The following is a 26,742-nucleotide window of genomic DNA, read 5'->3' as shown; positions in this document are numbered from 1 at the left end:
TCGCAGCAGGTCTGGGTGGGGGCTTCTGCAGGGACATCATGGGCATCACAGAAGTTTTGTGAGGACAGAGGGCATGGGGAGGATCCCCACCTGGTCTGGACGCCCTAGGGGTGGGACATCTGTGTTAGCAGCGACTCCGGATGCAGGCAGTCACAGCGCCCCCCCCCCCCCCAATCTTACAGGTGGAGGGGGCGGGGAGACAACTGCAGAGAGAAGAGCCAGATCTCAAAGCTGCCAGGGTCCCCTCCCGCCACCCCTGACCGGAAGAAGCACGCAGGTCAGGATGGTTTCGTTTCTTTCCTTTATTTAAAAAAATCATTTGGGGGTCTGGTGTGAGGAGGGCACACCTTTCATGGCTTGGGGAGGACAGTTTCCAGAAGGGATCACTGGGGTGAAAACGCGGTGGGGGAAGGACTGGGGACTTAGGGGAGGGGCTCCGCCCTCCAGCACCTCTGGACCTAGAGCTCACTCAGAGGCTGGGTGGGGCGGGGCTTCGGTATGTACAGGGGGCGGGGCCAGCCGGGGTCGCGGCCACCAAGGCAGGCCCCGCACCATTTGCCCCTCTGGGCAGATCAGGTCGGGAGTTCGTGCCCGCAGCTGCAGGGGCCCTTCTCTGGGCGGGCCAGGGCCTGGCAGAAAGCCAGCCTGTGGGACCTCGAGGGGGGCTGGGCCAGCGTGCTGGGGGCCAGGGTCAGGGCGGCCCAAGCATCCCCAGTGAATAGACCAGGACGCCACACGCTGCCTCCTACCAGAGAAATGGGGACCCAAGATGCATTGCTATGTGCGGTTAGAACAAACATGAGACGCAATCCTATTTGAATCCTGTGGTCAGGCGGTCGGTCAGGTGGCCCTGAGCTGCAGGGACGGCGTGTGGGACCCCCCCACGTCCAAGGCCCCGGGGGGACACTTGGCTCAGGGCGGGTCCGGGCCAGCCCTGCCCACCCCCCCACAGGACCGCATCACAGCCCCTGCCCGGCTCCCCCGAGCAGGGAGTGAAGACCCTCTCCTGACGCCCAGAAACGTGGCAGGGGGCGCGGTACGGGGTGGGGGCGGCCTACTTGCATCAGGTGGCTTCGGGGACCGGGCGGCCTAGGTGTAGAAGATGACCTCGGGGATCTGGCCGTCCTCCACGGACGTGCCGTTGTTGTTCCCCGCCGCGTAGCAGAAGGTGAAGCACGTCTTGGCCCCCGTCGTGGGCGACTCGTGGGTCACCTTGCGCAGGCCCTTGGTGCCATAGTGGGAGTCTGGGCCCTGGGTGGGAACAGTCCCTGCGGTCAGGCACCCAGGGCCCCAGGAGGGTGGGGGCTGGGGGGGGCCCAGGGTGAGGAGGGGTGGGGGGCAGCAGAGCCCCTCCCCAGGGTGTCTGTGCTGTGGGGGAGGGCCGGCACGGCAGACACCCCCACAGCGACACACCGCACAGGCGCCCTATACCTGTACCCACTAGAGGCGGATCCCGGACAGGCCCAGGGCTCACCTTGAGCGTGGCGCAGGCTGTGTAGTTGACGTTGGGCAGCATTTCCACCGGCTCCTTGAACATGACCCGGAAGGTGCTGGCGGAGCCATCACAGCTGAAACCCGTGTCGTTCTGGCCCAGGACGGTGTTGCTGTCCGTGTGGATGATCTGCGGGGGCGGGGGGGGAGGGGGGGGGCAGGAGCCGGCGCTGCTCACCAGGGCTCCCCACCCCCACCCCCGGGGCCCCTCAGAGGCCGACGGGGGCCGGGGGGGGGGGGGCCGCGCGAGGAGTCCAGCCTGGGACCCGCGCGGAGGCGACGGGGGCGGGGCGGGCACCTGGATGTTCACTTGGTAATCGGTGGGCCCGTGGATGGAGCCGTACAGCCCGAAGCCAACCACGAAGATGCGCTTGTTGACCGAGAACCTGAGCCGCGGACACAGGGGATGCTGAGCCGCCGGGCCGGCCGCCTTGGCCGCTCCCGCGAGAGCGGCCGCAGGGGGCGCCCCACCCGGTGCCGCGGGGACCCGGCCGCGCCTGGCCCCACCTGATGCGGTCGCTCGTGCCGCTGTAGCCCCAGCGGCTCTCCACCTGCTGGAAGCGGTTGATGCTGCACTCCTTCCCGCGGAGGCAGCAGCGAGGCCGGTCGATGAAGTCGACGCGCGGCTTGGGGTTGACGGTGAAGTGCAGGAAGAGGCTGACCGCCTCGCGGTCCACGAGGATGCCCGACTGCGCGGGCCCTGCGGGCACAGGGGGCGGAGGTCGGGCTGCGGCTAGGACGGGCAGGCAGGGTGGGTGGCGGTGAGCCTCCAAGGGCACCAGGGTGAAGATGCGGGGGGGGGGGGGGGGGGATGGCCCCTCCCTGCGTGGGGGAGGGGGGAGGGAGTCCGATTCACGGCCTCACTCAGCAACCCCACCGCCCAGGTTGCCCACCTGGCGCGCAGCCACCCCTGCCCTGCGCACGTGGGGCCGCCCGCTGCCAGGGCGTGACTTCCCTGACAGGCCCCGAGCCGGAGGGGCTCCAGGAGGTGGAAGCCGAGGAGGACAGGCGGCGTGGGGGGACTCCCCTCGACCCCCCCCCCCCCCCCGCAGGCTCACGAGAATCCTTCAGCTCTGAGCCGGTTTCTGCAGGCTGCCCCAGTGCTGCTCGGCCCCCCGCTCCTGTGCCCTGGCCCCGGGGCCTCTACGTGAGTAAGGAGGATACAACTGGGAGACAGAACGGTAACCAGGGCTTTTTAATCTCTGCACAGAAAACGCAGAAGGAGCTACAGGAGGCCGCGGCTGGGGCACACTTAGCTGGGGGGCGGTCTTCGGAGGGTTTTTTCAGACTTCCCTCTAGGTCTCTTGTATTTAGGGGTACCCGAGAAGCAGGACACTTCTCTAAAACATGCTGAGTGACAAGGAACACCCATCACGGAGGAACGGAACAGGAAAGCCCGGCTCAATCCAAGAGGACACAGTGTCCTTCCCCACGATTTGGGCAGAGCAGGGGCCAGGACTGGGCTACCTCAGCCTGGGGGGGGGGGGGGGGAGGTGGACACAGGAGGGAGCCCGCACAGGGGGGTGGCGGCAGGAAGCAGCAAACACTCCCCTCCCAGGGTGAGGGGGTGGGCCGGGTCACGGGGGCCTGGGACCCCACTGGGTTTGGCTGCCAGGTGGGCAGGGGGGCCTCCAGGAGAGTGCTGGGGGCACCAGTCTGGTGGCGGGGGAGGGGTCCAGCTAGGTTCACACAGGGAGGGGTCTTAGGATGGGACGGTGCAGCCTGGAGCCTGGCCCCCTGAGCCACGTCTAGGTAACATCTGGGACCCTCGTGACCGGGGTGCTCCTGGCCCCAGTGACAGCCCCCCCCCCCGTCCATCCTGGAGAACGACCCAGCCCCGGTCGGAAGTGGCCAGGCCACCACAGTCGCCTGGCACACGGGAGGCACTAAGTGATGAGCAAGCGATCCCGGAACACAGAGCCTCCCCCCAGCACTGACAACACTATGGACGAACAGACGTGACGCAGGGGACCCTGTCGCATCCAAATTTCGGATCAAAGAGAGCTAATCTCGGGGGTAAATCTGTCCCAGGGAGCACAGACAAGAGACTCCTGCTACACGGTCCCAAACAGCCCTAACCGGGGACGGGGGTGCACCGGCCAGGCCACCGGCGGTGACGTGGCCTCACCCAGGACCCTCCAGCCCCGCAGGGGAGGGCTGGCTCGAGGTCAGGCACCGCCGCGGGAGCCACGGCCACACGGGACAGGAGGCACGGCCGGCTGCCCCCGCGTCTGCCGGGGGCTCAGCCCCCCCCCCCCCCACCGCACCCCCCACAGGCTTGTCAAGGGTGCTGATGCCCGGCCCCTAGGACGCCCGCCCCAGCCCCGGGGGGGGGGGGGGGGGGGGGGGGGCCAGCGCGCAGACGCAGACACGCGACGCAGAAGGAAGGGAACCCAGGCGCCGATCTGGCGGCATCCGCGGGGCCTTCCGTCCTCACGCGTGGACCCTCGCCGTCCAGCTCTCGGGGCGGGTCACACCTGGGGTCCCCGGGGCTCAGGCTCCCGCCGAGCGGCCCCCGCCCCCTGACAGTTACCTGCAGCGAACTCCTCGATGGTCATGAGCGGGAAGCGGATGAGCGCGAGCGCCTTGCCCAGCACCTGGCGCTTGTTCTCGGGCGTCACCTGCAGCTGCTGCCGCTGGCACTCCGCCTCGGCCCAGCGCACGACCGCGTTGAACAGGCGCACCTCCCGGATGCCCAGCGTGTCCCGCTCCAGCACGGCCACCAGCGTGTCTGTGGGAGGGGCCGGCTCAGCGCGGATGCCCCTCCCCCTCGCGGCCGCGCTCCTGCCCCGCGCCCCTACCCAGGCCGGCGCCCTCACCCAGGTCGATGTCCGTGAAGCCCTCGGCGGTGATGGCGTCGGCCGTGTTCTTGTCGATGTTCTCCAGGCACAGGCTGGCCAGCTGCGGCTCGTCGAAGAGTCGTGCCTGGAAAGAGGGAGCGCGTCAGCCGCGGTGGGAGGCACGCCCCCCCCCCCCCCACCCCGACCCGGCTGCCGCTCTGACCCTGTCGGCTGCCCTGACCCTGTCGGCTGCCGCTCTGACCCTGTCGCAGTCTCCCAGAGTCGCGAGGTGGGTGGACAGGACACGCCCCTGCGGGTCGGGGAGGGGGAAGGGGCCCTGAACGGCCCGCGCACTTCCCAGCACCGGAGACCGCGCCGTCGGAGACCGCGCCGTCGGGAACCTGCCCAAAGGGTGGGGGGACCAGGAGCCCAGAAGATTCCGGCCCCTTCCACCCAGCACGACCCCCACAGCCTGGGGCCGGCGTGGCCGCAGCTCTGAGCCCCGCGGGCCCAGCTCCAGCCTGCCAGGGCAACTCAGTGAGGGGTCCGGGACCCCCAGGGACAGGGACCGCCCCCACCGCCAGCCCCTGCGCAGCCGCTCTGGGCCTGACCAGCCCCACCTGGCCACGCCCGGCCCCCTGGAAAAGGGAAAAACGCGGGCGGAAAATCTTCAGTCAACAAGTGCCAGGTGCCCGCCCGTGAAGGGCCTGCGAGGGCACCAGGTCAGGATGGGGGGGGGGGGGGGGAGAGCAAAATTTAAGGGACACCAAAAATTCAGGGATCCATCCCCATCTCAGGTCCTCGCCCTTGCCCCTCCACCAACACCCCCCCCCACCCCCGCAACCTATCCGCACCTGCGTGCTCGCGCCTGGCCCTTCCCCTCCCCCACACCTTCCTCCTCAACCCAAGTCCGCGCGCACCTCCTCCCCGGGCCCCCAACCCTGCGCCTTCGCCCAGCCCGCCCGCGTTCTCGCCCGCCCCCGGCGCCCCCCCAAACCCTCGTCTCCGCCGCCTCCCCCACCTCGCGCACCTTAGTCTCCGCCGCGTCCCGGCGTCCTCCCACCCGCGTCCTCACCGGGTCCCAGCGCCCTCACCTGCCCTCCCCGCAGCACACCTGCGCCCTCTGTGGGCGGCGCGGCCGCGCCCGTAGCCTCGCGCGCCCTCGGCCTGGCCCCGCCCCCGCGTCCTCACCCATCTCCCCATCCCTTCATCCTCACCTGGTCCCCCCCCCCCCCCCCCCCCCCGCCTTTGCCCGGCCCCAGCGCACCCGCACCCTCTCTGGAGCACGAGCACCCCGCCGGGTCGCACTGCCCTCCCCTGCCCTCCCCTGCCCTCCCCAGCCGCCCCCGGGGCCCGGCCCCGCCCCCGCGCACCTGCGTCAGCAGCATGAACGCGTTGTCGGCCCGCAGGTTCTTCTTCAGGAACTCCACGCAGTGGGCCTCGAGCGCCGGCACCGCGTACTTCTTGGCGGTGTACAGCGTGGTCATGACTGTCTCGGGCCCGATCTGAACCTCATCCGAGTAGAGAAACCTGGAAGACAGACGGGGTCGCTCGCTCAGACCCCGCCCCACCAGCCCGGCCCGAGGAACCTTCCAGACCAGAGCCCGTGTCTTTCGCTCTGTAGCCTACCGACGTGACCCGGCAAAGACCATCTGCCTCGAAACCGGCCAGAGGCTAAGCCACCCGCACTCGGACACCAGAACGCGGGGCCGTGCAGCGACCGGCTTCCTTCCCGGTGACACCCCCGTGCGGGGGCACCAGGGCCACCAAGACTCCCCCAGAGGCACCTGCATGGGATCTGCCCTGGGGAGAGCCTGCCACACCTCCGGGCCTGGACGGCAGGCCGGGCTGCAGAGCTCAGCGAGTTCTGGGCGAGCAGAGGACCAGAAACGCCGGCCTGAACCAGACACTCCACACTATGACCGCCCCTCCCGCGGTGTGAACTTGGGCTCAACTGAAAAACAACGAGGCAGTGGAGGTACCAGGAGCCTCGTGCAGAGCTGGCAGGGGGTTCAGGACGCAGCCACAAGGGCAAACACCTGGAAGGGTGTGCCTGCCCTCGTAGCGCCCCCCCCCCCCCCGAATGTGCCAGAAGCCAAACGCAGCCCCACGTATCAACAGCTATGATCCTGTGGGGTCCGGGAGACCCTGGACCTGAGGAGACCAGGGATGCTGCCGGACCCCCCACAGGACCCGGGACCCAACCCCGAAGTCAGCAGTGCAGGGGTGGGGGTGGGGGGGGACAGCCAGGATCGGTGCCAGGAGACAGCTGAGCCTTTCACACACCAGTTATGACAGTGTCCACCCTCTTGGTGGCAGCCCAGCAAAACTGACTCAAGCCCGGGGAGGTCGGGGGGGACGGCGGGAGAGACAGAGCAGGGAGATTGTAGCCGGAACCCGCATGTCACCAGACTTCAATCTAAACCTGTCCCCTGCTGGTGTGTGTGTGTGTGTGTGTGTGTGTGTGTGTGTGTGTGTTTTCTCACGGCTATCACTTTTCTTCTATTCATTACAATAAAATACAACACAGGGCAGGGGCGCCTGGCTGGCTCAGCCAGAACACGCAAATCTTGACCTTGGGGTCGTGAGTTCGAGCCCCACATGGGGTGTAGAGATTAAATAAACTTAAAAAAATACTTTAATTAAACCATCATAAGCATTTCTACGCATACACTTCAGCAGCATCGGGCACACTCACACTGTCCTGCACCCGCCCCCGCCATCCGCCTCCAGAACCTTCCATCTCCCCAGACTGAGACCCTGCCCCCACGAAGCACGGACTCCCCACCCCTGGCTCCCACCGTCCGCTCTCTGTCCCTGTAGACGGGACTCCTCCGGGGACCCCCTGTGAGTGGGGTCGTGCGGGACGCGTCCTTCTGTGTCCGGCTCCTGTCACTGCGCACAGCGACCTCCGGGTCTGTCCACGCGGCAGCAGGCGGCGGGACGTCCTTCCTCCCTGAGGCTGGGTCATCCTCCGGGGGTGAATGGACACCCCGTGTTTGTTACATGCCAGCAGACACTGTGTGTCCACCTTTCACGGACGCTGCTGCTGTGACACCGGGGTGCAAGCGTCCGTCCGCGCCCCGGCTTCCAGTTACCCGCACAGACATCCGGGAGTGGAACAGCCGGGTCACAGGGTGACTCTACGTTTACGCCTTGTGAGGGGCCTCCACACTGTTTCCGCGGAGGCCACGAGGGCCCCGATGTCTTCACTTCCTAATTGTTGTTACTTTCCTTTGGCTTTTCTGGCTTTTGGTTTTTTTAATACTAGGTGCCCTGGTGGGTACGAAGTGATAGCTTATGGTTTTGTCACCTGTTTTTGTCGATAAAGTTTTATCGGCACGCAGCCCCACCCACAGCTTACGAATAGGCCGTGTCTGCTTTTCCGGGAACCGCGGCAGTGTGAGCGGTGGTGACGGAGCCCGTCTGGCCCCAAACGGGCAGTCAGCCGCCCCTGGCCTTAGCGGTCTGAGAAGCTACACAGAGACGCAGCCGTGAGATTGTTCCCAAAAGCGCTCCGTCACCGGGAAGACGCTGGGGGCAGCGCACAGGACCAACCACGTCAGCGTCAAGGACTAAGGGGCATCCACAGACGGAACCAACCAGAACAAAATTCTCCCCAGGGGGCAGGGGGGGTGCAGGGACACCAGCTGGGGGGCACAGCCAGGAAGCACATGGCCTCGGGCACGGCAGATGGGAGGCAGGTCTGTTCTGTCCTTTATGCTCTTCTGGAACTTTCTTTTTTTCCCTTTCCCTCCCTCCCTTCCTCTCTCTCTTGCGACCTCTGCCCTCTTTATCATGATAATAGAGAAAAAATAAACTGCTTTTACAGAGATGTTTTAACTGTTGGGGGTAATCCTTAAAGTTACCCACTGTGATTCACACCCAGCGCTTCTGGAAGCAAGAGAACTGTGCTCGGCTGAGCAAGGAGAACAGTCTGGAAGCTCGGGAGAGCCAGCGGCCAGGCCTCACCTGTGGCCTCTGGCTGCCAGCTGCCTGCGGCCCCCACGCTGGGCACCCACCGTGTTTATTTCAAGTACTTGAGAAATTCTGAGGCTCAAAAAAGGAAAAGCTAGAGGTGGCATTTAACATTCTTGCAACGTCTTACTTCCTCCAAAACTCGTGTCGACTCCAAAGGATGAAAACGGGGACTCACGCGCACGGCAACGTGGCCTCAACACGCGACGCTCAGGGAGGGAACCCGACACGGGAGGCCACGCGGGGTGTGAGTCCGCGTGTGTGAAACGTCCAGAACAGATCCATCCACGGACGGGAAGGGGGCTCGTGGGGGCCGGGGGAGGGGGTGACGGCCGACGGGGACGGGGCTGCTCTTTGGGGCGATGAGAAGGTAGAATGAGGCAGTGGTGAGGGGCACACGACCCCCGCGAATGCCCGCAGAGCGCTCAACAGCACACTGTAAACGGGTGAACCGTACGGTGTGCGAATCACATCTCAATGAGAAGTCTGCGAAAGTGAAAATGGGGTGGGGGCCCCCAGAGCCCACCCCTCACTTCAGGGGCTCCGGAGGTGCTGTCCCTGGGGGTCTCTGTACCTTCTTCCTGAACTCTGTGTACTTTCTAGAACGTCAGGCTGGTCCGTCCCACCCCACAGTGTGAAAGATCTAGAAAGTCTTACTTGAGCAGGGCCAGGAAGGCGGCGGGCTCCACGTCGGGCAGCTCGATCTCCGTGGACGTGGTGGCCATCCCCCCGTTGAACATGGCGTCGAAGACAGCACTGCCCACGGCCAGCACGAACCTGACGTGTCAGAGAAGACCGAGGTTACCCTCCACGTGGCCCTGACTGATCCTGTCACTGAGCCCGGGGGCTGTCGCCGGGGGCCGGGGGGGGGGGGGGCGGGGGCGGTCCCCATAGGAGATGCTGCGGGAGCGACCCCGGCTAGCACCCCGGCAGACCCCGGCCCAGCAGGTCCTGCCGGCAGAGGGCTCTAGAAGGCCGCACTGTGGAGCAAGGCTGCTCAGGTTCAGTGGTAACACTGGGGAGGACGAGTGAGGTCACCGGCCCCACGGCAGGATGGCCTCATGCCCCTGCAGCCCCGTCCGCGCGTCCGTCCACCCCCTCGCTCTGCACGCGCATCCCGCGCTCACGTCGTGGGCACGAGGGTCCCGGCCATCCTGCAGTGGGGCAGACACAGAAGTGCAGGGACAGCCTGACTGTGGGGCAGGAAGAACCCAAGGCCGCGACAGGAGCGAGGGTCAGGGAAGGCTTGGCAGGGGCACCTGAGCGGGGCCGAGTCCCCGGGGCAGCCTCGGGAGGCGGTGGCCGCGAGGAGGCCTGCGGGCTCTGTCGCGTGCGGTGTGGCCACTCAGAGCCCCCCAAGCCAGCCGGGGACCCTCCGGCTGGACCACGACGTGGGGGGGCCTCCGCGGTGGCCGGCCGAGCTCAAGGAGGCGCCGCCCGCCCTGTGCTTTGTGCTGTCCACGCACGGCCTCCGGGGCCCACCCCACGTGGCCCAGGCACCGTCCCCGGGACACCCACCCACTCCCGGGTCCACGTGGGGACAAACACAGGGCTCCGAGCGGCCACCCCGGCTCAGAGCCCTCCGGGTCGGCACACATCTGCAGGCGGGGCGTAGCCAGCCCCCACGTCCTGCTCCCCAGCCTCCGCCTGCCCCAAGCTGAGCAGCCCCCCACCCTTGACGGGCAGAGCACCCCTTCCCCCGGCCCCTCCCTCCCCCTCCCTCGGCGTCTCCGGCCCTCGTTTGGGCCACAGTGCGGCACGGCGGCTGGATCCCATCCGAGGACCAGACCCGAGACGGACGGGAACCCGAGTGCAGTGGGGCGAACAGCGTCCCCCAAAAATCCCGTCCGCCCGGAAAGGCAGAACGGGACCTCGCTTGGGAACAGTCCTTGTAGAATGTGACTGGTTCGGGCGAGGGCATGGAGGGTGGCCCTAACCCCATGCTGGTGTCTCTGCAAAAGGGGAATTTGGACACGGACACAGGGAAAGGACACGTGAGGACAGAGGCAGAGACTGGAGGGGACGCCTGGACCCCAGGAGCTGGAGGAGGCAGGGAGGGCCCTCCAGGGCCTCCGGAGGGAGCGCAGCCCTGCTGACGCAGTGACCTCGGACGCCTAGCCCCGGAGCTGGGGCAGGAGACCCCGTGTGGCTCTCGCACCCCCGAGCTGTAGGTTCCGGCCGCACCGGGCAGCTCCTGTCCCTGCCGTGGCCAGCCTCGCCCACGTCTTCGGAGGCCCTGGGTTCTCACGCCACCGCGGCAGGTCCCCAGGCCCCGCTGTCCTCCCGCACACGGTCCCTAGATAAGGTGCCTTCCCAGAAGCAACTCAATCTCCTGCTGGAAAACGGATCCAAACACAGAAGAGGCTGCTGACTGTACCCGGCGCGTCAGGGCCGAGCCACCCGACACGGGGTGGACGGGCACAGACCTCACGCACCCCGGGCATCCCCGCCAGCGGGCAAGGAGTCTGAGATGTAGAGGTGGGCATCAAACCACAGAAACGAACACGGGGCTCCGATCAAGGACGGCCCAGCAGCGAGGGGACACCCAGAGCCCGGAGCTTGGTGTCCAAATCCCACAGCCACAGAGGGTCCAGGCTCCTTGGAGAAACGGCGGATTCCGGGGCCGGGGTGGGGGGGGGGGGGTGGGGGACCCGACGGGCTCGGGGTATCTTGCGGGGCCAGAAGGAAAGAGCTGCTCCCAACGTGCCGGGGAAACGCGGATGCGACGCCCGCCCAGCGAGCTCGCGGCCGAGCTGGGGATGAGAGCAGCCACGGGACACCGTGCTCACTGCACGGGAACCCGCAGGACAGAGCACCGGCCGGGGGTCCGTGGGGACTGAACCGAGTGAGCGGGTGAGGGGCCGCGGGAGGGACAAGGCGCGCCAGCCCCCCCCCCCCCCCATCAGGACTCCAGCCCATGAAGCGCAGAAAACGGCCACACGGCAGACGCGGAGTAGCCACCGTTTCCGGGGCGGATCCTCAGCCCTCCGCCCGGCAGCCAGCGGGCAAAGCGGAGGAGACACGGGGTGTCTGCCCAGCCCCACGGCGTCCCTCGGGGACAGCGCTCACGGCCACCGGGAGGGCGCACATCACCGCTGTATATGCACACACGCGGCAGGGGCAGGGACGGGGCCGGAGCAGAGGCCACGGCCGCACACAGCCCAGGACACGGAGCCCGGCCGCCCCCGGCCGCCAGCAGGAACCAACTGACCTTCCGGGGACCCTGCCTGCACACGTGGGATGTCCTTCGGGGCCAACAGGTGCGCCGGGCAGCGCCGGCATCGGCCAGAGCGTGGTCTCCAAACACAGCCGAGTTCGATTACCAAGCCGCAACCAGAGGAAGTCTGAGAGATCCCCAAATGCTTGCAAATGAACCCACCTGGGAGCAGCCACGGGTCCGAGAAGGAACACGAAGGAACACGAGGAAGCGAGGAAAGATCTTGGCTGCAAAGGAGACCACAGCGCGACAGGGCGACCTGAGGGTCGCGGCTCGAAGGACGCGTCGCGCATCTATTAAGGGCCCAGGAATCCGCGAGGCGAGCTTCCGCATCAGGAGTCCAGAAAATGGAGAGTAAACCAAACCCACGGAGAGAAGGGAACAGCCAAGGTGGGAACAGGACACCTCGTGAAATCGGGCATGGGGATGGCAGGGGGTGCAGAGAAACCACTGGAAACGGGAGGGCCGCGAGGTACCAAAATCAGGAGCAAGGGTGGGCACATCGTTCAGGAACGTAAGGAACACGATCTCACCCCACGGCAAAGCCTGTCCCCAGACGGCTTCACGGGGGACCCCTCCCAATCACGCCGGAAGTGACAGCGACCGCAGGCAGACTCTCCCAGAAAACGGAGACGCCCCCGAGCACGGCTGGGCGCAGATGCCGCGGCCTCGTCGGAAAACAGTCCGGCACTTTCTGAAAATGTCACCTGAGTTACCCTAGAATCCCAACAGTCCGCTCCGAGGTGCTGACCCAAGACCACAGGACCGGATTTGCACACCAGCGTTCACACAGCATGATTCGTGACAGTGAAAAAACCAGACAGAGCCCATACACCCACCGGCTGGCAAAGGGACAGACGGAGGTCCGTTCGTACCACTGAATTCAGCAATCGCGTGAATTACTTGCCAATAAAAAGAAGACAGCTGTAGCTGACCTTGAACAACACGGGCTGGAGCGTGCGGGGGCCGCTCGCACACAATAAGGAAGGATACCGTGGATGACACAGACAACGGGCTAAATACGGGGAGGCCTGGCGTTCCGGGTGGGGGCGGGGGGGACCTCGGGGGTGGCGGCCGCCAGGGCCCAAGGCTTGCACATCTGCACAGACAGCCGTCAGGTCAAACAGACCAGACTCCAGTAACGCCCCGCACCCACACCTCAGGACACCTCTCAGCAGGCAGGGAACAGAGAGGAACTTCAGCGAAGCTGTCCCACAGAGCACAAAGGTGGCTTGCTTCCACCCCCGTCAGGGGGCGATGCCCCGTGGCCAGAAATGCACTAAGAAAAGCATTAAGGGGGCGCCTGGGTGGCGCAGTCGGTTAAGCGTCCGACTTCAGCCAGGTCACGATCTCGCGGTCCGTGAGTTCGAGCCCCGCGTCGGGCTCTGGGCCGATGGCTCGGAGCCTGGAGCCTGTTTCCGACTCTGTGTCTCCCTCTCTCTCTGCCCCTCCCCCGTTCATGCTCTGTCTCTCTCTGTCCCAAAAATAAATAAAAAACATTGAAAAAAAAAATTAAAAAAAAAAAAAAGAAAGAAAGAAAAGCATTAAGCAGCACAAATAGGAGGGACGGAGAGAAATAATCTGCCCACGACATGGTTTTCGAATTTGAAAATTCTAGGACTGCACTGTCCAATGTGGTTGCTCCTGGCCACGCAGGGCTATTTAAATTTTTTTTCTTTTTTACATTTTACTGATTTTTTTTTTTTTTTTTAATTTTTTTTTTCAACGTTTTTTATTTATTTTTGGGACAGAGAGAGACAGAGCATGAGCGGGGGAGGGTCAGAGAGAGGGAGACACAGAATCAGAAACAGGCTCCGAGCCATCAGCCCAGAGCCCAACGCGGGGCTCGAACTCACAGACCGCAAGATCGTGACCTGGCTGAAGTCGGACGCTTAACCGACTGCGCCACCCAGGCGCCCCTACATTTTACTGATTTTTGAGAGAGATGGAGAAAGAGAGAGAGAGCACGCACGGGCGCGCACAAGTTGGGGAGGGGCAGAGGGAGAGGGAGACACAGAATCCGAAGCAGGGTCCAGGCTCTGAGCCGTCAGCACAGAGCCCGATGCGGGGCCTGAAGCCACAAACCGTGAGATCATGACCCAAGCCGAAGTGGGACGCTTCACCAAGACTGAGCCACCCAGGGGCCCCCACACAGGGCTATTTAAATCGAAATTAAAATCAGATAAAGATTCGGGGCGCCTGGGGTGGCTCAATGGGTTGAGTGCCCAACTCTTGGTTTCACCTCAGGTCATGGTCTTCACGGTTGTGAGTTCGAGCCCCACATCGGGCTCCGTGCTGACGTCGCAGAGCCTGCCTTGCTTGGGATTCTCTCTCCCTCTCTCTCGGCCTCCCCGCTGCTCACTGTGTAGGTCTCTCTCTCAAAGATAAATAAACTTAAAAAAAAATTTGTTTAAAGATTACTCACAACAGAGGAAAAAAAATACAGGAGCAAAAATCAGCAATAAATGTGTGAGAAAACTATATGAAGAAAGCTACAAAGCCTGCCCTAAGAACATAAATGCCCTAAACAAATAGAGGAAGACCGTGCCCCCCAGATATCTGTGTGCTAACCTCTGCCCGTTCTCCCCAGCCTAGGTATCGGTGGGGGGACCAACCCCCACCCCCCCAATAAATCCCTTGAGCACTTACTTGACAAACAGACCCTAAAGGTCACAAGGGGACCACGGGATGCCTGGGGGCCGGCAAACTGGCCAACCGCGTGCTTTTGCAAATAAAGTTTTAATTGGAACGCATCCATGATCATTCACTCGCGTTGTCTACAGCACTTCCGTGCTGCTAAGACAGAATTCAGGAAGTGAGACGGACTGTGCGGCCTGAAGAAATCGTCCGCTTCTGGCCATTTACCTTCGCTTGCTGATGCTGTGCTAGAGCGGCCGTCCCGCGGGGAAAGGGATGTCCTCTGCCAGCACCACGTTTCAATGACAGTTTGAGGGAAGGGGGAGGGCGGGACGGGAGGGTGATCGGTACTGGAGGGGTAACCGTGAGACCGGCTGAAAGTCCTCGACAGAGAAGAAAATTGGGAACAAGGGTCCTGGAGGTTCTCAAACAGAAAGCCACAGTCATCAGAAGCTGTGCTGTCACACGGAGAACACAAACACACCAATGAAATGAGAAACCCCAGACGGGCTGTTCCACCCGCCAGGCTTCTCCGCGGTGCTGCACTTTCCAGGCTGAAGGAATAAAGACATCTGAGGGGCGCCTGGGGGGCTCAGTCGGGGCTGAGCCTCTGACTTGGGCTCAGGTCACGATCTCACGGTTCGTGGGGTCCGAGCCCCGCATCGGGCTCGGCGCTGACGGCTCGGAGCCCGGAACCTGCTTCGGATTCTGTGTCTCTCTCTCTTTCTCAAAAATAAATAAAATGTTAAAGAGAGAGAACACAAACAACCTCTCAGGTGCTGGTTTTGTGGGGTCCACCCAACACCCACAGGCCCACCCAACACCCACCCCGAAGAGGACTCAGTGTTTCCTCGGAGCCAGCCCAGCAAGAGAACGCAGACACTTGATTCAGGCCGGCCGGGGTGCCACAGAGTCACCGAGCACCCGGTGTGCCCGGCCTGCTCCCGGGGTTTGGGGTGCAGCAGAGAAGGAGAGAAGCTAACGCCTGCTCACACAAGCCGCCAGCAGCCACGATGGAGGCGCCGGGCATCAGATTAGAAGGAAAAGGGACGGAAAAAAGCAGTGCAGGCTGAGGGCTGCCCAGAGCCTTGCGACGGGACGAGGGGCCAGGGCCGGTCAAGCACTCGTGTCCCCCGCCCCAGGTCAGCCTGCGCCCAGAGCCCACGGCCACTCTGAGCCCTGGCCCGTGCCGCTCCCCGCACCCGGGCCCTGGCGGGGCCACACCGAGGCGCCTTTCTCGAGGTCCGTGAGAGCCCCTCCCCCACGCCGTTTTGTGGCCCGAACCCCAGACGCGGCTCCCGTGCCACCACATCCTCTCCCTGCCCCGGGACGCCACCCAGGGCCCCAGGTAGCATTCGGTCACCCCCTTGGGGCTCTGCTAGGCTGTGACAGCTCTCACGACCTCGAGAGCCTCCAGGACGAGCCGCCAGCTGGCCCGCGGTGTGTCCCGATGTGGGTTTGTGGGGTTGTTTTCCTGCAGGTCAGTCTGGTTTCCCAGGGCGGGGCAAGTCTAAACAAGATTTCATCCTCTCCAGGCCCGGAGGCTCGGAGCCCTCCCAGGTCAAGGTGTGGACCTCCTCCTCTGGGGGGCTCCAGGGAAGGGTCCTTCCTTCCTCTCCCAGCTCTGGGGGCTCCAGGCATTCCTTGGCCTCGTCCCTCCAGTGCCTGCCCCCCGTGCTCATCATGTGGCTTCCCCTCTGGGTCTCTTATGGAAGACCCTTGTCATTGGTTTAGAGCCCCCCCCGCCCCCCCCCCCCCCCCCCCCCCCCCCCCCCCGCAGAGAATCCAGGATGAGCTCATCCCAGACCCTTAACTTAATCATACCTACAAAGACTTTTTCCACGTAAGGTCACGCTCATAGGTATCACAGGCTAGGACGGGGGACACACCTACACCTGGAGGTGAGGGGCCCTTCTGGTCCCATCCTATCAGGGGACCCGCAGCCACTCAACATCTCTCAGAAGGTGACCTTGACCCCTGGCTAAGGTGGGGGTCTGCTGGGTTTCTCCACGGTCAGGTTACCCTCGTCCGCTTTCCACTCACTTCTTTACAAGCAAGTCCCGAGTGCAGCCCCCAGGAGCGGCGTGGCAACGCGGCCCCCCGCGTCTTTCAAGCTCCGGATTACGTCCCCGCCTCTACTGAAGCTCGCCCTGGACCACTGTCATAAGCACTTGCTTGGGTCACTGAGTCGATCCTCCCAGAGGTCCTGGGATGGAGGCATCTGAGCGGTCAATCCCAGTTCACCGGTGAGGAAACTGAGGCACAGGAAGCCCAGGGTCACCCGGGGCAGCACCCACCTGGTCGCTGCAGGGAAAACGTCACCAACGTGTAGGAAATAACAACCCAAAGGCAGAACCTTCTACGGTGACGACCAACCGCGGGGCATTACCGCCAGGACAATGGGGACAAATGCCATCGGCCTGACCCAGACCCCCTCTGGACGTCAAACACGCGGCCAGGGAGTCTGCGGGGCCCAGGTGACAAATGACACCTGCAGGGACCAGCAAGGTGAGCCAGGGAGCCAGGCCGCTGGCGGGGCAGGGGGGGGGGGTGGGTGGGGGGGGGGGAAGAGCCACAGGCCAGTGGGGCGGGCGGGTGTGGGGGCAAAGGTCAGCATGTAGGCACGTACCCTCCGTGCCCAGACCCCTTTCAGGGTGGCTCCCTGCAGCCCTTCCTCAGCACCACCCCTCCTCCCCATCCACACGGCACCCCTAGGCCACCATCCCCCCCCACCCCCCCGCATCACTCAACCCCTGCGAGCCACAAACCCCAGACCCCCCAGACCCACATGTGGCCTCTGGCCGGCTCTCTGCCAAGTGCATCAACCGTCCACGTACATCCCTGCCACACCTGCCCTTCTCTGGGATGCTGGAGCCAGGGTCTGGGGGGCCACAGCCGCGGCCCCCCACCGCACCAGGGAGAGGCACCTCCTCCCAAGGGAAGCCGAACCCTCTGCCTCCCATTTCTACCCTCCCGCCAAGCGCCTGCGGCCTCCACCCCCAGCCGGTCCACCCTTCAAAGCAGATGCGGTCACTCAGGCCCACGGTGCCCCTGCCCCTGCTGCGGCTCCCGAGGTGCCCACCTGGACTCCAGACGGCCCCCTCCCCTCGCCCTGCTCAGCACAGCGGCTCAGGTACCGATTCCTGTCACCACCCCCAGACCCCGGGTCTCTGGTTCTCATTAAGTCTCACTAGAGACCACGCCCAGCTGACCTTACTCTCCGACCATTTCCTACCCACACCCCTCGCTCCAGGCCTGGGACACTGGCTGCCCTCCCACTTTCTCCGGAGCCCCTGCGGGGCCACACCCTTCACGCCTCTGGGGGCCCCCACGCCCACTGCCTCAGCCCTGCTTCACGACGCTCAATCCAGGACAGGAGGACAGGCCGAGGGCAGGCGCTAAGGTCTACTGGTGCCTGGGGGCCCTGGCTCCCCCTGAGGGTGCCCCCCCACCTGCCCGTGGGGTTTCCAGCCACATCCACCCGACCCGGTCCCCAAAGGGCTTGGGTCAGGCAGGTGGGGGCTTGTGCAGCCTCGCCTTACTTATTCTGCTCCCCGAAGGTGGTGAAGGACACCAGGCCTGGCTGACCAGTAGGTAGGAGCATGACGGGCCTCAGGGACGCCTGGGGGCGGGGGGAGGGGGAGGGGGTGGGGGCTCGTGGGCAGCCCACAGACCAGGCCCCTACTCCAAGCTTGGGTGGGGTGAGGCCCATGTCGGCGACTCTGGAGAGAGCTGCTCGCACACAGGGGAGGGAGGAGCACGGGAGGTCCTGGGGGACCCAACCACAGGCCTGAACGTCCAGTTGTACATAAATAACCAGGAAAAAGCCGGAAAGAAAAATCTCGAAGGCACAGGTTAAATAAAGGCCACAGGCCAGAAAGGCAGGGAGAACCCCTCGCAGCAGGCTGGGGAACACTCCAGGCGAGTACAAGAACGCCCCCGGCCCCCCTCCTCTGATGTCACACACACCCCCTCCCCCATCAGCGAGCCCCGTCCCTGGGGAGCAGAGTCAGGAGCAGAGTCAGGAACGCGGCAGTGGACTGGGAGTCTGGCTTCAGCCCGCCCTGCCCGGGGGTCTGGGGCTGGGTCCTGGAGACTGGCTGAAGCACAGGTCAACAATGTCCCTTTTCAGAGAGGCCGGGGGACTGGGGTGTCACTGAGGGGCTTATGTGGGTTCAGGAGGCAGGAGTCTGGCGGGGGCCTGGGGGTCACCACAGGGGAAGCACGGGACATTAGGCGCAGGAGGTCACTGGGGCAGGACCGAGGGCCTAGAGGTGGCCGGAGGCTGGTGGGGGTGGCTGGGTGGCGGTGCCTGGAGATCCTGGCCTGGGTGGCAGGGTCCGGCATCCTAAAGCCAGGAGCCTCTGCTGGGAGTGGAGAGGTGGGCGTCCCAGGGCCAGGGTGCAGCTAGCATCAGATGGCTGAAGGGTAGATGGGGGCCCGGCAGGGTCACGGGGCTCTGGCAAAGCGGGTCCCAGGGGGACCTGGGGGGTGGCAGGGCGCAGGAGGGTCCGGAGGACGGTCGGTCCCTGGAGCGGTTGGGTCCTGGGGTGGCGGGGGCCCGGGGGTGGCGGGGCCCGTGGGGGCGGCGGGGCCCGGGGCCCGAGGACGGCGGGGCCCACCTGTGCGCGGGGATGCGCTGCGCGCCCGAGCCCCTTGCCCACCAGGAAGTGCACGTCGCAGAGCACCTCGTTGTTGAAGAGGAAGGCGAAGCGCTCCTTCAGCGTGGGCTTGGTGGCCTGCCAGTTGTAGACGGGCTCGCGCAGCAGCGCCGCCGCCCCCGGCTCCTCGGCCGCCCGCTCCCCGCCCGCCGCGGCCTGCGCGCCCGGCCCCGACCCGGGTCCCGGTCCCGGTCCCGGAGCGGGGGGCGGCCCGGGGGCGGCGGGGGCCGGGGCGGCGGAGGCCGGGCGGCGGCGGCGGCGCGGCGGCGGCGGCGGCGGCGGCGGCCGCGTTGCCGGGGGCGGCGGCGGCGTTGGCGCTGGGCCGGGGCCGCCCCCCGCACCCGGGCCGACCCCCGGCCGGGCACGACGCGCGCCCGCCGCTCCACCCGCCGCCATCTTGTCGGTGCGGCGGCCGCGGGGCGGGGCGGGGCGGGCGGGAGGAGGGCGGGGAGTCCGGAGGGGAGGGGGAGGGAGGGCGGGGAGCCGGGAGGGGAGGAGACGGGAGGGGAGGGGCGGGGAGCCCGGAAGGGAGAGGGAGGAAAGGGGAGGGGTGAGCAGGGAGCGGGGAGGGGAGGGGGAGAGGAAGGCGGGGCGGGTGGAGGAGGGATGGGGGAGGGGAGGGGAGTGGAGGGGGAGGCGAAGGCGGGGAGATGGGAGAGGAGGGGGCGGGCGGGAGGAGGAGGAAGGAGGGAAGGGAGGAGGAGGAGAAGGAGGGAGCTGTGGGCCGAGGGGGAGCGGGGATGGATGGAGGGGGGCGGAAGGGGAGGAAGAAAGAACCCGGGTACCTGATAGGCAGTGCGGACTGGACTGGAACCCCCAAACTGCTAACCACACCCAGAGTGTCAGACTGCCCCGGTGCCCTGAAGAGGGACACCGGGAAGTCCTTGGGCGACCTGGGGCAGGGGTCAAAACCCAGAGCTTCAGCCTGGGGGAGGGGTTCCTGGAGGGAAGGCTGCTGACCAGTGACCAGGGGTCTAGATGAAGAAGCCAGGGTGAGCCTCTTCCAGGTCCTGAGCCTGGTCAAGGTGGCCGGGAAGCTGGGTAGAGAGGTCAGGGCCAGCAGCCCCACTGGTGGGCGCGAGGCCCTCTCGCGGCCCCTCATCTGTTCGCAGGGCTTCAAGACCCACTTCCATAACATCCGCGACAATTCAGCACCTAATAAGCGACTGGGAGACCCCCACCCCCCACGCCGGGTCTCAGGGCTGGTCATTCCCATGGCGGAGGGATTTTTCTTGGGGGTTCACGGCCCAGTGACACCTAGGAGACCCACAGGAAAGGCAGCCCCCCTCAGCGTCCAGGCTCTGCCCCCGAACTCCATGAGCTCTTCACCTCCAAAGCAGAGCAGACCTTGAATGCGCCCTTGTTCCTGGATCCCCACCCCGGTCACCTTCCTGGCCTGCAGCCCGAGGGCTCACCCAGGGCCCCATGCTTGATGTAATACTCTGCTGTCACCATCTTGAGATGTGTGATCATTCTGGAACAAGGGACCCACGTGTTCATTTGCACCGTCCCCTGCTTCAACGACTTACCCTTCTTTACTCTTTAGAACCCAGTCTCTTCCAGACTTAATCTGGTGTCTTGGAGCCTTTGCCTCAAGCCCTTCAGGGGCTTCCCGGCATTGACAGCCAATCCCCTCGCCCTGGGGACCACCTCTCCCTCTGGGGAGGCCAGGCCACTGGCATCCTGTAGCTCCACACCTTCCAACCCACCGCAAAATGTGCTCCCATCGGCAGCCTTGCCCACTGGATTTCAAAAAAATGCCACCTTTTGAGCTCACTGCCTCTGTTCTTTTAGGATGAAAAATTTACCCAAGGCCAAATCATGCAATGTTATAACCATGGGCAAAAGCATCCCAATCCTGGAAATCTGTTTTTCATTCTAAAAGGCATGTATGGGGGCGCCTCAGCCGGTTAAGCGTCCGACTTCGTCTCAGGTCATGATCTCACGGTTCATGGGTTCGAGCCCCACGTCAGGCTCTGTGCTGACAGCTCAGAGCCTGGAGCCTGCTTCGGATTCTGTGTCTCCTCTCTCTGCCCTTCCCCTGCTCATGCTCTGTCTCCTCTCTCTCTCTCTCTCAAAAATAAAAATAAACGTTAAGAAAATGTTTAAAAAAAATAACTAAAAATGTATGAAAAAAAAAAAAGGAGGGGCGCCTGGCTGGTTCAGTTGGCGGAGCATGTGACTATTGATCCCGGGGTTGTGAGTTTGAGTCCCGTGTTTGGTGTGGAGGCTACTTAAAAGTAAAATCTTTAGGGGCGCCTGGGTGGCTCAGTCGGTTAAGCGGCGGACTTCCGCTCAGGTCATGATCTCACGGTTCATGGGTTCGAGCCCCGCATCGGGCTCTGTGCTGACAGCTCAGAGCCTGGAACCTGTTTCAGATTCTGTGTCTCCCTCTCTCTGACCCTCCCCTGTTCATGCTCTGTCTCTCCCTGTCTCAAAAATAAATAAATAAATAAATAAATAAATAAATAAATAACGTTAAAAATTTTTTAAAAAATAAAAAAAATAAAAAAATTTAAAAAAAAGTAAAATCTTTAAAAATAAATAAAATAAAATAAAAATAAAGGAGGGACCTTGGAAATGCCAGAAAAACACAGAAAAGAACATTACTATCCAAAAAGAGTAACAGTGGTAACACTTTAGTGCATTTCTTTATTGGCCTTTTTTTTTCCTTGCCTTTTGTTTTGCTTTGTGTTTTACCAAGAGTAGAATCTTTCTGTATAATTGGGATCACCCTGAATCTGTCTCAGGTGGTAAGGGGATACCAGGTTCCCAGGCTTTTTGTGAGGATGCTGAATGGTGATTCATCCAAATAAATCAGCCCTGGATACAGTACTAGTGAGGCGATAAGGAATGAAAATCCTTACTCTTCCCTTTTGAAGATAATTATGGATTCATGGCATTCAGATTCAGGTAGTTTTAATTGATTGGAATCATTGTTTATGAAGGATACCTCTATGTGGGCCCCTGTGTGCCCTCCACACCCCTTAGAATTTGGAGAAGCCTCCTTCCCTTCTAGCAACGACATAGTCCAGGCCCACCTTCCCTGCCCCCAGACACAAAACCAACTATTCTCCAGAGATCCCTCGTTCCCTGGGGTGGAAAAGAGTTATGTGTGACTACATTTGGGGGGGGGGGGGGGGAAGGGGGTCTCGTGACTGCATTTTGGGTATTGTGGACATTGAATTACTGCACACTAGTTTTGGTGGAAAACTGCTTCGTGGCTACTTCGGTGATCAGGTAGAAATGATAAACTTTGGAGAGTGTGAGCTCATACTGCTATTTCCAACTTAGCTCTCGCAATACTCTGCAGCAACTGTCCTCAGCAGATATGGCCTGCCTGGGCGCTAGACGCCGCCGGCCACCTGCTGTAAATAAAGTTTTATTGGCACACAGTCATGCCCATTTATTTGCATGTTATCTATGCCCGCTTCCCGGCTTCCAGGGCAAAGTGGGGTATTTGCCACGGAGACCAGGTGGCGGGCAAAAACCCTTTGCAGAAAACATTTGAAGACGCTGCTCGAACGCCTCCCTAAACTTTTAGCCCCTCCCCCCAAATATAATGTTACCTTTTTCTTTTATCATTTGGCGAACCATGGTAAGTATCTGAAGATCCTGGTTGTAACTTGGGTAATTTCATATTCACTTTATCTGCCAACATCAAATACATGCACAGACCCTAAGGGTAACGGCCGCAGCACCTGAAATACCGCCGCTGGGAAACGAACGTCTAAGATCGCGGGCGCTGTTGCGGTGGCTGTGAATGCCTCGCCAGCTGATTGGGTCAGGGAAGGGGGCACGTGACCAGCCCTGGCCAATGGGTGTCACGCGTTTCCTAGCGAGGCCTTCAGACCAACCCGGTATCACAGGACCCCACTTCTGGAGGTGGGGAGCCCGACGCGGTCGCAGGGGCTGAAATGAAGGTGTTGGTTTGCCAACGGGCGCCTGTGCGCGCTGCCCAAGGAGGAACTGACGGAGGGGGCAGAGTGTTCCAGACTGGAGACGGCAGGCTTCATGAGCAAGGGACCTTCCTTACAAGGCTTGTCCAGCGCCCTGTAAAACGAGCGTGCTCTGCACCCACCTGCCAGAATCTTAAAGCCTATGTAGAGGCTCGGGCACAGACCATCCAGACGGCTCAACACCACCTCCCTGTCTCCAGGCTGTGTCCTTGGGCAGCTTCAATGCCAGGAAGCAAGGGGGACCACTTTCCCTGGACAGGGGAGGGGGGTGGAGCCTCCAGATGCCGGGATCCAGCTCACAGGTCCGCCAGCATCACATCCACCCAGGGACCTCCAACATGGGGGCAGGGCTGGCTCCTTCTGGAGGCTCCAAGGGAGAATCTATTCCTGCCTTTTTCAGCTTCCAGAGGCCACGCTACCCATGGGTTTGTGATTGCCTCACTGTGACCTCCACTGTCACAGCTCTGACTCCAACACCCCCTTTTATAGGACGCTTGTCCCGTCATTGGGCCCTCTGGGGGAATCCAGGGTCACCCCCATGGCGGGGTCCTTAACATAATCCCGTCTGCAAGGTCCCTTTTGCCATGTGAGGTAAATATCTAGGAATTAGGACACGACATGTCTGGGGGCTGCTCTTTGGCCCGCCACAGGGTGAACCGAAGGCTCTCTATTTTAATAGAGGCTCCATTCCCATTGAGGTGTGCCTTTGTTAGAACTCAGCAAATGTGGGGGTGCCTGGGGGGCTCAGCCGGTTGGGCGTCCGACTTCAGCTCAGGTCATGATCTCACGGACTGTGAGCTCGAGCCCCGCGTCGGGCTCTGTGCTGACAACTCAGAGCCTGGAGCTTGCTTCGGATTCTGTGTCTCCCTCTCTCTGCCCCTCCCCTGCTCATGCTCTGTCTCTCTTTCTTTCAAAAATAAGTAAATATTTAAAAAATCTATTTAAAACTCAGCAAATGTACACTTAAGATTTATGAAAGTCATTGTGTGTACATTTTACTTCAAAGGAAAAAAATTCAGGGGTGCCTGGCTGGCTGGAGGTGCAACTTTTGATCTCAGATTCGTGAGTTTGAGCCCCACACTGGGTGCAGAGATTACCGAGAGGTGGCGTAATTATTCCAACTTTGCTAGATGTTTGCACATTTTCAAAATCAAATGTTGGTGGGGGGGAAATAACATTATTTTTCACCATTTGGGGCTCAGGCTCCGAAGGCAAGGACAAGGAGGTGTCCCCGAGGCTCTGCGGGAGCCAGGTTTACCTGCGGTGGCGGGAACCACAGGCCCCAAAGTCGTCTGCGCGGCCTCGCGTGTTGCAAGAACTGCGCATGCGCCGTCCGCCCCGCCACGCCACCGCACGGTCTGTCGCCGGTCTAGTCGGAATCGCTGTTGGGGCACTGGTTTGGGGGCGGGGTGGGGCCGGCCTGGTCCTTGCAGTGGGGTCTTTCCGTTCCTGATCGTGTTGGTGGGGCTGATGGCACATCAGATGTTGCCTTTACTGTTTCTTTTTTTACATGATTCTTCTCTTACCCGTGTTTCTTCTGTATCCCCCATGTCCTTGCTCCTCCCGGAACCAGGAGCGACAGGGTTAGCTTCTGGAAGTCAGCTGGGACAGTACCGCCAGTGCTTGAGGTGACATCCAGAGAGATTCAGTCTGCTGTGAGTTTCAGAGTTTTTTTTAGCCCAAGGGACACCTGCCTGGCCAGCTGCGTGGAAAGCAGCCATCCAGGCTGTCCGCGTGTTCCAGACGGTTCCAGAGGTGCCTGGAACCTCTTCTAGGCCGGAGAGGTTTTGAGATTTGCCGGGAGCCTTGGCGGCTCCTTCGGCTTTGCAGATCCTGGGTGTTTGGCGACCTCCAGGCAAACAGGACGCCGAGCGATCCTGCTGCTAATCTGCGTCATCCCTTTGGTGAGAAAACCAGGAACCTCTTTCACCTTTCCACCCTGCTCACTTTGTCAAAGTTCAGCTAGCCGGCCTGGGTGGAAGCGGTCTCTGAAAAGTTATGTTGTTGACAGTGGCATTATACATATATATTTGTGCTCTTACTTTCTCTACACGTTTTTTCTTGTTCCATTGCGGAAAAAATTTGAAACTTGCGGTCTCCTCTGAACCTCTGTGCTCCCCATAATCTACTGTATCCATGGTGTTGGGAAGTGTCCACAGGGCCTTTGCTTAGCCTTTGCGCCTGCAGAAAAACTGTATGGCACTCTCTTGTTGATCCTATTGTAAATCTAAATAGACATCTCCCTGGAATAATTAATTATATGTAGCACTGTGCCGTGTGGATAGTTCCTAGTTGGGGGGGGGGGGGGGAAGAGTTGAAGCTTATTCAAGTCAGAAAATAGGAGATTCTATTACGTTAACTTCAGTATGGGAAATCCACATTTCCCCAATTTTTTTTTTTTTGTCTTTTTAGGAAAGATGTATTGTGAAAAGTGTTAACATTAAAGTGAGAATTTAGTTCCAGTGGGCTTTTATGATGACACTAATGGGAGTCTAGAAATAGCTATGTCTTTAGGGAAGCGTGGTTTCGTTTTGATTTTTATAGGTGCATACAAAGGAGGAATGGCCTCATGAATATTCTAACGTGTAAACTTAGCCTGCAGCTTTTGAAATGGAATGAGTTTGAGAAACTCAGAAAGTATAGCTGTATAATCTTCATGTTCTTTTATAATAATTTGAAGTCCTTGGGGCACCTGGGTGGCTCAGTCGATTGAGCGTCCGACTTCGGCTCAGGTCATGATCTCACGGTTCGGGAGTTCGAGCCCCGTGTCGGGATCTGTGCTGATGGCTCGGAGCCTGGAGCCTGCTTCCGATTCTGTGTCTCCCTCCCCCTCTGCCCCTCCCCCCCTTCTCTCTCTCTCTCTCTCTCTCTCTCTCTCTCTCTCAAAAATAAACAAACACTAATGGGATGGGGAAACAGAACCCCCTCTGGACAGGAGGAACACCATCTCCTTGCAAAGGGAGCACATAGAAATGGGAGGGCTTTGTGGTTGTGCAATCCACCCAAGTTAGTCCGGTTGCTTCAAGTGCAGGTTCAGACAGAAACTGTTGTGACTCCTGACACTTCTTACTCAGGCCATCAATTCTTGTCTGCCAATGGCATTTTGCTCCTGGAGGGTCGGGGAGGTCAGCTCTGAGCAGCTCACCCTAGGAAGCAGAGGGAAGACAGTGGGAGCCATTCAATGCCTGAAGGTTTCACGAAGAGCCTTGCAAATGCCCACCCGCAGTGGAATTTGTGCAGGGTGGTAAGTGAAGATTCCAGTGCACACAGCCTGCTCAGGCCGCACCCGATCTCATCACACCCACGTTGACGTCGAAGGGCTTGTGAGCTGATACTCCCAAGAGTCCACGACTCTTCCTGAGAGTATGGATTCAGGCAAAGGCTGGTAAAGCTGAGGGGCGCAGCTGACGGGGCTGAGTTAGGTGCGTTGCTGAAGGGGGGGTGAGCAAACGTGCTGGGTTCCCCTCACTCACAGCACAGCCTCGTACTGCTGATCAGGACTTCTCGAACAGCTACAATCACGAAGGCAGGGGCTGCAGATGGACAGAGAGATCAGGAGCCCAAGACAGACCCTGTTAGCATCCAGGGGGGTGATTCAGGCTAACTGTGGTAGAGCAGGGCAGTGCAGAAAAAACGACGTCCTCGATAAATCACGCTGGGACAACTGGGTGTCACCACGGGAAAACACAACGTGACCCCTACCTCACACCATACTCAAAGTCAATTTGGGTGAGACTGTAGATGTAAATAGGAAAGACAAAACGATACCCTTGAAAACTTTTCTTAATGTTTATTTATTTATTTTGAGAGAGACAGAGCATGAGCGGGGGAGGGGCAGAGAGAGAGGGAGACACAGAACCCGAAGCAGGCTCCAGGCTCCGAGCTGTCGGCACAGAGCCAGACGTGGGGCTCGAACCCACGGGCCATGAGATCACGCCCTGAGCCAAAGTCGGACGCTTAACCGACTGAGCCACCCAGGCGCACCCCAGAACAATAACATTTTAGAAGATGATGTAAGA

At 61.7% G+C, this 26,742-nt stretch overlaps 1 protein-coding gene across 1 annotated transcript; it reads right to left on the bottom strand.

Annotated features, from left to right (window-relative positions):
- Positions 1-287: 287 nt before the first annotated feature.
- Positions 288-19,230, bottom strand: BTBD2 (BTB domain containing 2; the record flags this gene model as incomplete). The annotated part of the gene is given in 11 exon segments (XM_058728520.1): positions 288-1,251; positions 1,475-1,621; positions 1,790-1,877; positions 1,999-2,191; positions 4,025-4,222; positions 4,311-4,416; positions 5,645-5,801; positions 8,907-9,026; positions 18,726-18,751; positions 18,753-19,022; positions 19,024-19,230. Coding segments are annotated over 11 exon segments (1,674 nt in total), but the record flags the coding sequence as incomplete, so codon positions are not given.
- Positions 19,231-26,742: the final 7,512 nt, after the last annotated feature.

Source organism: Neofelis nebulosa, chromosome 4 (genome assembly GCF_028018385.1).
Source record: "Neofelis nebulosa isolate mNeoNeb1 chromosome 4, mNeoNeb1.pri, whole genome shotgun sequence".
Lineage (NCBI taxonomy): Eukaryota > Metazoa > Chordata > Mammalia > Carnivora > Felidae > Neofelis > Neofelis nebulosa.
The sequence above is the reverse complement of the archived record's forward strand: the minus strand, read 5'-3'. Positions and strand labels throughout refer to the sequence as shown.